General features: G+C 30.5%; 1 protein-coding gene across 1 annotated transcript in view; it reads left to right on the top strand.

The window, feature by feature from the left end:
* Window positions 1-328: 328 nt before the first annotated feature.
* LOC129218772 (uncharacterized) overlaps window positions 329-13,747 on the top strand; it is an 81,504-nt gene continuing 68,085 nt past the window's right edge. Inside the window, exons 1-2 of the mRNA XM_054853095.1 lie at window positions 329-354; window positions 8,690-8,865. Of these exons, the coding sequence (XP_054709070.1) occupies window positions 329-354; window positions 8,690-8,865 (202 nt within the window). The remainder of the gene's footprint in view (window positions 355-8,689; window positions 8,866-13,747) is intronic.

Below are 13,747 nucleotides of genomic sequence, written 5' to 3'. Positions count from 1 at the left end.
AAATGTATATCCAATTTAAATGTATATCCATGATTAATTGAATATTTGTGCGCATTAACTTTTATTTAGCTCTACAATTTTTCATACAAGTACTATGAAACTTGAAACTCGTAAGCAAATGTTCGGAAACGGAAGACAAATTTAATTATATTAATGTAAAAATAAATCTAGTATCTGAAGCTAAATTACAAAAATTTTTGGAAAAAGCAGGGTGCTGACTATTTCCATCCTTTGTTAAAGACAAAGATTTCAAGAACTTTAACACACAAATGATATAAAACTGTATATATTTATAACTTTTTTAACTAAAAATTAAAATGGCTAAAATATGATTAAGTTTCAAAGTTCAAAAGAGTATTGATTGCATATTTTTCGATCAAGAGCATTTTGAAATCAGTGAATCAAAATTAAAACTCAAAAATCAAAACTAAAACTCAGAAATAAATCTAAAAAATTTAAATTGATAAAATAGAAAAGACTGCTAGAGGTTTTTTTAATATTTTAAAAAGATTTTATTACAGTTAGAGTTAATGACATTTCAGATACTTTAAGATAAGCGATTTCAGCTTGCGAAGAACGCTTAAAGAAATCAGAAAAAAATTTCGAAACTCTGAACAAGTCATGTGTGTAAGAAAGAAAAAAAAAAGATGAATCGTTTCGTAACAAAGTATCCGAGTTCACAACATGTCCTCAGGGTTTAACAATCACGAACGACACTTCTTGGTGAACGGATGGTAAAGCCAACACACCTACCGCTTGCAAATACCTTACTTTGTTGACTGTTGAGTACAAGGGTCAATAACAATGATTTTCTCCACAAAATCAGGGGCTTCGACTTGAAAACGTGCAGATCATAGTTCAATTTGATCACCCAAATAACTTCCGTTTATAAATGTATCGGTACCTGCATTATTTATCGCTTGAACTATAAAAGGTCATTTTTCAGTTAAACTTCATACTAATATCTTTATGTATTCAGATCACTCTACTCTAGCAAAAATAGAAAAATTATAACTAATGATGTTTCCCTTTGTTTGCCTTTTTTTTCTATTGTGCATGTGCTAAACGCGCTTTTGTTCTGCATTTTAAAATGAACAAGTTTTCTTCAAAATAACAAGCTCTTTATAAGTGTGCATATAAAACCCAGTAGATAGCAGTTAAGTGCAGTTTAGCAATTGTAATTGGTGGTTTACTACAACTGCTATCCCTAGCATCTTTTGATGTAAATAACTACTTGTAAACAATAATTATTAATTTCAAAAGCTTTTATTTCTTTTTTTAGTTAACAGATGGCAAAGTTTTAATGATGTGATTTAAAAAAAATCACAACTCTAATTACTATTCAAATCTTCCTTGATTTCATGTGATTGATATTTTGATTTATTTCAATGAAAAAAATAATAAAAATGTAATGAAATTAAGGCCTTAATATGTTATATTCTTCGTATATTTTTGGTAGAAAATATCAATATTTTACTAATATCTGTAAAACATAGTTTTTTCATTTATCGAAAGCATTCAGCTGTATAGTTGAGTACAGTTTTAACAATCTTTCGCAGCACATACTACCAAACAAATTTTCGAATTTTGTGTCACCTGTTAAAAAACTAAACTAACATAGGAATTTCAAAAGACCTATTTTCATAGTCAAAGAAAAAAACAAAGTAATTATCAATTTCTGAAAATAACAGACTAAAACTGAAAATCTTCCATTCCTGAAAGCTTCCGAATTAGATACAGTAAAGTCCCGATTATCCGCGGAATTGGGTGGCACAATTGCCGCGGATAATAAAAATCGCGGATAAACCACAAAAAGACTGAAATGAGGAACAAATAAGGTTGAAAATTGTCCTTCCTCTAAAACTCGGCTGCACTGATGCATAATACTTTTTACAAAGAGTTGAAATATATATATATAGTGCAGTAAAAATATTTTGTATTTTTGCACAACGGAACTTTCCGTCAATAACAAACAAGTGTATGCACAATGAAGAAAGCCCCCCTCCCCCCCCAAATATATAAATAACCAAATAAATAAAACAAAAAGAGCTGAGTTTAAATTTACAATTTTTCGGTAAAAAAACCATTGGTATTTGCTTTTTGTTGCGAAAATACATGTTCCTGATTGACTCGCGGATAATCCACCCCGCGGATAATCCGCTCGCGGATAATCGGGAGTGTACTGTATTCTAATATAATATAATGCATATGTGCTAACTCAGAGGATGCTACAGTGCTCAAGCACCTTCCAAACTGCATCTGGAGATACTCATTACCTAAGAAAGTTTTTTTTAGGAACAAATTGCTTGAATTTCAATAGTTAGGAAAAAATAATAATAATAATAATAATAACTACATAAATAATAATTATAATTATAATTATAATAACTATAATTATTTTATTAAATAAATTAAAGTAAGGTAAGAAAGGAAATAAAAATTAATTATTCATACCATATATTACAAAAATAAATTTTCTTGCGGTTCCATCGAAAACTCTTGGCTAGGACATTTCATTTCCTTGTCTCATTTATGATTTGAAAAAAAAAACTCATTCAATTTTGAGCAACTCAAAAAATTGTAACATGGGCTTCACAAAAAAAATTGAGTCCTGTTCAAATTTTGAACAAACAGCCGAGTCTGCTTTGAACAAACTTAATCAAAAAAGAAATATGACCTATAACATGTACATAAGAGGACTTGCTATTTCTTAAGAGCATATTTTAAATAATTAGAAACGTTCTAACAGAAAAGCTCACAGGAGAAATTAGACTAATATACGTCAAAAAAAGGAGAAGAAAATGAATAACATTTGGAAAATATATTTTTTTTTACATAAAAGCGAGAAAATTGCAAGGATTTCATGTTTTAGTTTACCTTTTAATCTTTTAAATAACTCAAAAACGTTATCATTGAAAGTGGAAATACATCCGTAAATTGAACCATAGAGTAAACATTTAATAACTTAAGGGATTGAGTAATTAGTCGATCTGATGTAAAACAATTATTTTTTTTTACATCAGATCTCTTTTTTTTCCTAATGATTAAGTGCTAATTATTATTATTTTATAATGACATAAATGACGATTTGTGCGTAAAATTTCATTTTAAATCAATTTTATTTGTAATTTATCTACTATGTTGATCAAAAAGTAAAATACTTTTCCAATGTAATAAAATGTTCCGATATCAATGTATTTCGCTTAAAATTAAATTTCTTTATCAAGACATTTAAAAAGTTTTTTTGCTTCTTTATTTATTTGCCTATTTAAATTCAAATTTTATTAAAGGAGAAATTTTTGTTGTACTCCAGTTCAGTGATTTGTTTCTTCTAGATTTGTAAGTTTTCATATTTAAAAAAAAAAGAACTTTGTTTATTAAAAGATATTATTAGCAGTGGGAATTTTCTGAATCATACAGATTAACATTTAGAGCGATTGTTTTTTTTTTTTTCTTTTCCTTTTTTTTTTCTTTTTTTTTTTTTTTTTTTTTTTGAATAATACTTAACAGCTTTTTCTTTAACATAAAAGGTACCTATTTTGTTTTTAGAAAAAATGTTTTATCTGAAAAAGGTACATATGAAATAATTTTTAGTCGAAGTCAAATTAATGGTGGATGTAGTTTATGTCAGAAAATATTTGATAGTGTAAGGAAAAGTAGGCTTGCATAGCTTCGGACGACATTTTTGTTAAACACCTATTTTTTTTTTTTTCGCACTGTATTTCAAAATTTATGTGCTACATTTTGCTTCTCAATTCCATTTCAGACTTATTACAAATTACTCTCAGTAACAAAAATAGTAAATAACTGTTGCAATATTTCAACTACACACCTTGGTAGTTACACGCCACTCGTGCTGGCTCATGAACGAAACTGAGGAGTTAACAATGTAAAGGAGTTAAGGGGACACGAATCCTTCTTCCGTAAAAATTTGTTTTCGTCACAAAACTTCTTTTCAATTTAAACTCCTTAATTTTATTCATAAAATGACTACTTTTCAGTCTGTACACTCTTCAATTTATAATCAACGTAAATGAAACACCAACTGTCTAAAAAATTACATTACTTAGTGTAATGTTTTGTCAATTAGTGCGTCACTAACGTTGATTACTTATTTGATTCATATTTTAGCACAAAAAAAAAAGAAGATAACTTTTCCTGTATCACACAAACTTTCAGGTTTCATATTTTCCCGATTTTCATCAAATCCTGCAGTGAATAAAATTTCAGTTTTCGTTATAATGATCATTTTAATCGCAGGAGGTTAAATTTAGTGTATTCAAGAATATCCATTAAAGAGTTTCTTTCAATTATAACTTACAATCTTGACGCTCCTCGAGCCTCACCTATAGATCGAGTCTGAAACATGTTCAGAAATAGGTAACTTTTCTTTACTTTTTTTGACCTAGTAGTTTTTGTGTAATTGCCTACAGGCAAAGAAACCGCCAACGCATTGCATTTAAGAGCTTGGCTCTTGCTGGTTTGAAAACAAAACATCCTGTAAAACCTGATCAATCTAAAGATCCTGGTTTGCATTTCTTTTGGAGGATATTATGCAATCAAGAACAGGCAGTCGATCGCTAAATTTAACATTTGGAGGAATCGTCAACCTTATTTTTGAGGAATTAAGTTCTTGAACGTTATTCTTTGGGGATATCCCTAAATGACGTCACACTTTCAATGTTTTTGTCCTCAACCCTTTTTGTCACCAAGAGTTACATTTCGCCATAGCCACTCTCCTTTCTATGTCACACAGAGGGTGGCCAAATTATTATACTCAAACAGACATTTCTGTATTTTTATTTGTTTCTATTGTTGTTACATTATAGTTTTATTATTTGAACACATTTTAAAGTTTATTTAAAGTATGAATTAAGCACATTAAACGTAAAGTACCTGGTGATCGATACTATAAATAGGGAAAAAAATATTATTTAATACTTAGAAAAACTCCGTCTTTTGCTGCTTTCACGGCTTGGATGCGGCGTGGAATGCTTTCAATGCATGCTATGGCTACATGTATACAATGCATGATAGAATCGTTAATTTTTCCCCAAAAACACACTCACAAAAGAACAGGTAACTTGAATTTTTAACGGACTATCACATTTAAAATATTAAAAAAAATAAAGTGTTACCAGAAAAAACTTTAAACTTTTAAATAAACTGTTGAATGTGTTCAAATAATAAAACTACGTCACAACAATTAAAAAATTATAATAAAATAAATAAGTAAATAAAAATACACAGAAGAGTTTGTCTGAGTATAATAATTTGGCTTCTCTCTGTATGTCATACTAGATTATTATAGCTACTTGTAATTCAAAAACAAAGAAATATGTTATAGATTATATTTCAAAATTTATTTTTAAACTTTAGCTACGTGTTTTCACGACACACACACTTTTGTGAACATAACAATAGTAATGATAAAATATGTACCTAGTTTGTATAAGGTTTAGATTTGCAAAACTTTTGTGAACATAATAGAAATGATTATATGTGTATTTATATTGTATGAAATAAGATTTAGATTTACAACAAAAACATAATTAATATACAGTAGTAATTTAATAACAGTACGAAATGCAACTGATATCACTAGTATTTTAGCGTTTGAAGTACTTTGCTTTGAATCTTATTGTTACTTCATGAACACGATACACTCATAAACGGGTGAAAATTAATGTTTTTGAACTTAAACTTTTATAAAAGAATTAATTATAACCTTAATTCACATCGACGCGTTTCGTTACAAAATAAAATTAATGAGATTACAAAACAAAATCATCTAAAGAAAATAGGTTTTTTTTTCCTTTTAAAAATAAGCATAGGATTAAAAAAATATATACAAACATAAAATGGTTAACCTGCTGCTTTATTATTATTAATTTAAAATTTTAACTAAAAAAGGTGAAGTCACCCTTCCTGTTACCCCTTTCCTCCTCCTTGCCGCACACTGCCAGAATTTCAAGTACTGCCCTCTCGTCCAAACGTGACATTCTTTGAGGACGTCCCGTATAACGTATATTTCATGCACTTATGCATTTTTAACTTTTCACAGTTTATGGACGTTTAGGCCAAATAACGTTGTATTTGCCAATGCATAGAGCCGGTGCATAGGTTATTTGAATAAAAAAAGAGATCTAAATTCAAATGTATTGAAAAACCGTCGTAAAACGAAATTAAAAAATGCCTTTACATTTATGTATGGCATTGTTTCGAGAGCAACAACAAAATGTGTATAAATTTTTCATTCATTTGAACGGCTTGAATGCTCTATTCGTTTTCAGTGGGAAAAAAAGGCCAACACTCTGCAATCATCACCATTAAATACAACTTATCATCGATAATGTGTTTTGATTTGTTTTCAAACGCTACCTTTTTCTTTCTCTCTTTCTCTTTACCTCTATCTTTTTTTTTTTTTTTTTTTTTTTGAATATAAAAACAATTTTAGAGGCGATGTTCTGCTTAGAAATAACCAAAGCAATTTTAAAACAATGGTATTTTTTGTAGCATTTAGCAGATGAGAAACGATCGTTTGGATGTTTATTTTACACCGAGATAAACAGATATACATGTATTTAAAATGCGTTGAACACATATACACTTCGAAAGTTAATAACCAAATGGCAAACCACAACAATAAAAATCTTATTATCAAAATTAAACATCCCTCTAAAACTGGTCTTCAATGCATTACAGTAATGACATTTTCATTGAAAATTGATTGACTGTCAGAATGTCAATCATGTAACATTTTTGTACGGCAATTTTCCAAGCTGAAAATGACGAATTTCCTGCGTAACAACAGAAATCAAATTAAAATTTTAATCTTCAAATTTTACCTTTTTTCGAAGAGTCAACATGCAATTTGTAACATGCAGGTCATTTCAAAGAATCCAATTGCTCTTATTTCAGAAGAAACTACAACTGTGACACGAGAGTAAAAAAAAATAAATTTCTTAAAAAGAGAGAAAAAAAAAGAGGAACAATTTCCCACTAACTGCATTCAATTTTCTCTCTCTATTCACGTTTGTGTACTTTCGACTCTTGAACAAGAAATATTTATAACTCAAATTACATTTAAATTTGAAACTCCGATTTTCCCATTCTTGGAGCTTCAGAAAAGTCATTTTCTCATAAATTACTAATATTTTTATCAAGCAATTAGTTACACTGCGCGGAAAGAAAAAGAAAGAACTTTAAGTTTGCTTCTGAAACTATTCTTACTGATTCTTATGTAAAATGAACTCCAGAATCCAAATCTTACCCCCGTTTTCCTACATCACCAATACCTTTTGGAGATAACTCCCCCCTATTTTTTGTTTTCGATAGTTTCACTGTTAAAAGGGGGCATCATATTAACTGTTAACATTTTGCTAAAGGGGCTAGAGAAGTGAAAAGTTGAAAAAAACGTGCTAGGTTATTTCAAAAAATGACACTTAATGAACACTTAATGAACACACTTAAAAGTGAGAATATTCTCCCCAAAAATATTTTTAAAATCATCTAAAACGATATTTTTTCTAAGGGCTTGTTTTTCAAATTTTTCACCAATTTTTTAGTGTAAAACCAGAGTATCTGACTCACTCCTGTGAGCCTCATGTCCGAAAATATTTTCACGTTGTAAAAAAAACGTAAAAGAAAATTTTGAAAACATGGTATGTTGCACACGAATCTCATTGCAGATCTTAAGAAAAACCTTCTCGTATTATTTATACTTATTCAAGTTATTCACAGATATAAGTAAGACTAAAAATGAAATTTAGTATGCTTAATAATATAGAATTAATGTATATTTATATTCCTACAAAGTATCCGATGCAATATCATTAATTATAGACATCTTGTGACGTTGTGAAATAAAGATGGGTTTTTCGACTATAGTGAAATTTTATTTTTTTCATCTCAATGTTGCACTAATTTTATTGAAAAAAATTTACATCATATTTATGCCTTGCTCAAACTGCTCTAACCAGCAGAGGGACTTTGAACCATGGAAATAAATTATTTTAAACGATCTTTATAATTATTATTTATTAATTTTTGACAACTATACAAAAGTTTAGTTTTTTTTTTTAAATTATTATTTTTCAGTTTTATGCCAATAGATTAAAAAAAAAAAAAAACACTAATAAAAATATGAGTGGGGCAGTTACAATACAAAGTTCGTGACGCAAAGTTACTTTGAACGGCTATGATATTAAAGAATAATTGAAAGTTGGTGTATTAAAAAAAGCATATAGCAAATTTTTCCTGCTTAAGATTTTGACAAAAAGGCACAATTCTTCACGAAGTTTATGATAGATATTTTGATGAAAAGGCATAATTCTTCACGAAATTTATGATCACAAAATTCCTTTTTTTCTGAAAAAAAAAAAAAAACCAGCAAGATTTCATATTTAATGACCACTTCAATGCACATTTATTGCAGTGGAGTTTTACTTATGATTTTGTAATTATTAGAATCAATTGTTCATGTCAAAACAATACCTTCTGAGTCATAAGTTCCTCCACACACCCTTCAACAAGCCAATCACAGAAATTGTATTTCTAGAAGAAATGTCATCAAGTATTGTGTCTTTAACATCCTTATGTCTTTTATTCATATGTTTGCTTTATTTATTTATTTTTTCTTACTAAACGATCTTAACGTTTTGTCTTCCTTCATTCCTGACCTAGTGAGTGCCTGCGGCTATCCCGGATCTCCAGCCCATGCAAGCATAGCATTTTCTTCTGAGGTCATCGGCCCAAGCACTGTGGCAACTTATACCTGTGATAGTGGCTTTGAACTATTGGGACCAGCTCGAAGAGTGTGTGCTGCCAACGGCACATGGATACCGCTAGGCATCCCTTTTTGTGGTGAGCAGCGTTTTTATTTTTTTGTGTTTTGAATCCACCCCGCTCTGACGTCATACTTGCTGGGGAGGTCACGTGGTGAAGACTCTTTTATAGCTATCTGTGTTACAGGGATATTAAGAAAGGTTTTGTTTTTATTTAATGGCTTTGATTAGTTTTGACTGAATAAAGTGTGTTACAGGATCTGTGCCAAATATGATTTCAATAAAAAACTTCCGGTGAGATTTCATGAGCAATAATTACTGCTTATGATAAATATAGCTCAAAATATATATATGCTACACTCAGTGTCAACACATTTACACATTTAATAACCGGTTTGTATGGGGTTTTTTTCTGACATATGGAGAGAAGACCAGTAAGAAAAATAGATATCCACTTATGCCCGACAGCTTGAATTTTCCGAGGGGAGAAAGGGGAAGACAAAGTCCTCAGTGCATGAAAATATCCTAAACCACACCAGTGTATATGCAAATATACTAATTTCTCAAAGCCAGAAGAGGGGGATTTCTTCTTTCTGATGTCTCTAAGTGACGAGCTTGTATGCACAAAATAAAATGAACTACTTTAGTTTTAAAAATATTCAACTTTTGTATGATTAAAAAACTTCTTAACTAGATTCCAGAAGTACCAAGTCCAAGCAATAACTTTATTAACTAAAAACCAAATAACAATAAATGCAACCAGTCATTTTTCCACCAAAAAAAGAGTGAGAGCTCTATAGATCGCAGAACCTTTTTTTTCATACGTCAATAGCCTGAATTCCATCTAATATGTCAAATTCATATAAGACAAAAATGAAGTACATGAGCTGAGTACCGGTGCAAATCAAGACCTGAATACGACCAATATATTTTTTTTAATTCTCCAAACCACTGAATACCCTTAGCATGTTCGATACGATGAGGCATATTTCATGAACTGTACAGGTAATAAATCAACTAAATAATAAAAGTAAATAAAGAACCATCGATTTCCTTCGTTTTAGATAATTTTATGAATGAATTACTTTCGACTTATTTTATCCAAATTACGTATATGACTTCTTTTTATGGATGAATCAGCTATCTGTGATTGCAATGCAAATCTTGCATGCCACCTTACTGAATAGTGAATGTAAATACTTTAGAAAAAAGTATTTCCTGAAAAGTTAGCTTTGTTGCAGACGGAAAATGTATACCGTGACGGTTTTAAATTGGTTTATTTAGCTGAATGTCTTTTACTTCTTCGAATTAAGTTTTCAACCAAATAAAAACGCTGAGAGTGTCGATACGAACTTGGCTGATATTTTGGAAAATCAAGAGGATTGAGCAGCAACGAAGTACCAGCACTTCTCTATGAGCCTGTTCATATTGACCAAAAAGCCGGTTCATTGCGTGTACTTTTGAACCGTGGTAAGAAAATTCTTTCAGAAAGGGAAAACGATTGGATCATTGCAAGTAGAATTTGGACCTATAGTGCAGGTGCTAAAGGGAGTTGAGTATGCAAAATATGAGGACCGCATTCTGTAAATTGTTTTGAACTCAGAAAAGCTTGCTGATTACGATTCTGGATGTTGCCAGGAAGTTTGTTGGACCATTAATTTTTTATACCCCGCTCCCTTAGGTACTAAGTAAATGAATTGAGCAAACTCATCTGAAACATTTTAATGATTGTCCTAGCTACAATGCCCCGTTGTTTCTTTAAAATTTAAGATGTTTAAAGCTAGGTAATTTAAAAAAATACAAAAATAGTTAAAAATTAAAAGAATAATTTTTGTTGAAAAAATTATTTAATACCAAAATACAAATGTTTACATAGGTCTTCAAAAGCAAAATATAAAAATCAATCTTTTTTATTTTGACAATCATTATTGATGCATTTGCAAAGTGAAAAACAATCTAATTGTAATTTTTTACAAGAACGAGCCTTTGTTGACAGTTGGATGAACATTTACAATGCTGAATCAACAATTCCGGTAATGGTCGCTTCGTCACTTGCCACGGGTACGATTTACCATTTTTCTTCTTTCGTAGCCAAATAAGGTATAATCAATAGGCAGTAGTAGTGTTTGGTCAGCATTTATCCAAGCATATGTTTGTGCTGAAGCTCTTAATAAATGTAAAGCATCTGATGTGCAAATTATGCTTAATAAATTTAAACGGAAACCGAGATTTTGCGTAATTAATTTATGCCGAAGCTCATCAGCAGTTTTTTTTTTATTTTTTTATTTTTCGAGAAAAAGTAAGTGCAAACAGTTTCTACTTCAGTTAACTGTTCAACAGTAAGATCTGGATTCCCGAATAGTCATAAAGCTTTTTGTACAAAATCCAACGATGCAACTTTTAAACCTTGTTTTTCAGAACCCAATCTGTTGGTTGAATCACAGCCACTTAGAGAGTGTAATACTGGCAGAATATGATAAATGTTTTCGCCTAGTGATTGAGCTGCCAAATGACATTCTGAAATGAATTTCTTCTTGTACAAACCCTTAAACCATAGAGCTAAACAACCAAGACGTAGCTTATTCCAAAAATAAATTCTCAAGATGAAAACATCTGTATCAGCGCTAATAATTACAATATGGGTAGTTATGGTTTTTTCAGCGTGAAATAGATGACAAAACATTCTAGAATCGGCTTCTAAGTGATTGGAATTTAATTCAGGTACTTCAAAAAATAAAGAGCCTTGCAATTTAAAACATTTTGATGGATCATCAAATCCTTCACAAACTCGAAATATTGATTTATTTGTGCATATCTCGAAGCAGAAGTACAGAGAAATGAACGAGCTATAAATTATTTTCAGTGCTGGAAAAGAAATTATTGCAATTGCTTGGGACTTTTGTATTATCATTTGAAATTATAACATTTTTAACTTTTTGACCCTTATTCTGTAAAGCTGACTCTAAACATTTGATCGAAAGATCATCATACCTGTCAAATACTATGTCTAATCGTTTTACATTTGGCTTCAAGAAAAAATCGTGGATTCTTTTGAAGAATGCCTCAGCAAAGTCGTGAAACGTGTTGAAAATTTTTAATGGAATTTGGTGAACAAGTGCCATACCATCAACAATAAAATTTTTAGAATTTTGAAAATCTCTATCAGCGTGTTTGCACGTTTGCATCGCACTTAAAATGACTTTCAATTTCAAGAGCGAGTTCCAATTTTGGAAATCTATATATATAAAAATGAATGTTTGTCTGTATGTCATCCATGAACTCAAAAACTACCCAGCAGATTTGGCTGAAACTTTCACCGTTTGTTATTTTTGGTACTGGGAATGTTTATAGACCAGTTCGAAAAAAATTCGATCGATAGTTCCTTTTTTATTCCAATTTAAGTCACAATCCATTGGTAAATACTAATAAAATTATCGGCTGTAGAAATTAATTCGCGTGAAAGATCTCATTGATAAGAAGTTAGCTGTTGCCATTTTTCTTGAGTTTGAACAAATAAATTCTTTCTTTATTGTTTTATGACTTTTCATGCAACGGGGGGATTTAAAACTTTTCTATTTGATATTTTTAGCGATTGATTGGTCTTGCAAACTGCGTGAGTACAAAATTTGAGTATAGTCACGGCTTCACTTGATACCTGGACCGATTATTATGAAAATTGCTATATATATATATATATATATATATATATATATATATATATATATATATATATATATATATATATATTTTTTTTCCACGGAGAAGGTGCATAATATGCTGATTGAAGCCACTCGCCACCAGGTGGCACTGCAGAGTAGCAACTTCTGCCCCGTTCAACCGATTGTCATGAAAATCAGTATAATGATGTATTTTTTTGATGGCGTAGCACCGTGCGTCGGGTACAGCTAGTTTCCTTTAAAATCCTTCTACGTCAAAAAGGCACTTGAGGTAGTCCAAAATTTCATGAGCTGTTAAAATTTGTGTGTCAAATCCTCTTTGATCAGCCAACATGAATGTTTTTTAAAAAAGACTTATATCTGTTGCATCTTGTAACTTTTTTATTACACATAGTTTTTCTTCCTTTTTCATATGTAGTCACTAAGTTGTCTAATTTTTTTAATAGGGTCGGATAACTTTTTACTCTTGAAAACAAACCGCTCTTTTTCGTACGTCGCAATCCCTCCATTTTCTACAATATTTAGCAAACATTCAGAAGAAGATTCATTAGCAAGTTCACCGGTGTAAATATTTCGGAGCGGGCAATTTTCGCTATGATTATAGGGATTGCAAGTAATAAAATATTTGTCGATGAATATCCTTTTTGTCTTTATTGATCCTGGATTGCGTCCATTCATTATGCTGATTAATGTCACTTGTAGAGTCTGCTTGTATTCTGATATATGAAGAAAAAGCCTCATGTATGCTGTTTTTAAACGGATAAAGAAGTAGCCATCTCTGCATAGCATCTTCATTTTTTGTAATATGCCAATCAAAACTCCAGTCACTGCTAAAGATTGATTCTGAGACTGCTCTAATGCTAAATCGGAACTTACTGCACAATCTACCTTCCGTTCGTTTGACGGACAGCATTCCTCTCTTCATATCATTTACAAATTCTAAAGGTAGCTTTATCATGTCTTGTAAATAAAGAGTCACCACACGAACGTAATTAGTGTGATTCGTGGAGAAAAAGTAAGGCAAAATTTGTCTGGTTTTCAACAAATGCAGTTCAAAATTATTACTCCTATCAGCCATAACTGAATCTAACAAAATTTCAACCATTTCACAATAGTTGCTCAAATATCTAAATATTTCGTTTTCTGTGGGGCTTTAGGCGCGTAAAAAATTTAAAAAACTTATCGAAAAATCTGTAATTATTCTTTTATATTGATTATATTTTTCAATTAGGCCTGTATGATCTTTATCAACTGTATTCTCTCTTATTTCTTGGCGGCAAGTAT

The sequence above is a fragment of the Uloborus diversus genome, chromosome 3, assembly GCF_026930045.1.
Source record: "Uloborus diversus isolate 005 chromosome 3, Udiv.v.3.1, whole genome shotgun sequence".
Taxonomy (NCBI): Eukaryota; Metazoa; Arthropoda; class Arachnida; order Araneae; family Uloboridae; genus Uloborus; species Uloborus diversus.
Note: the sequence above shows the minus strand (reverse complement) of the source record. Positions and strands in the feature narration are given on the sequence as shown.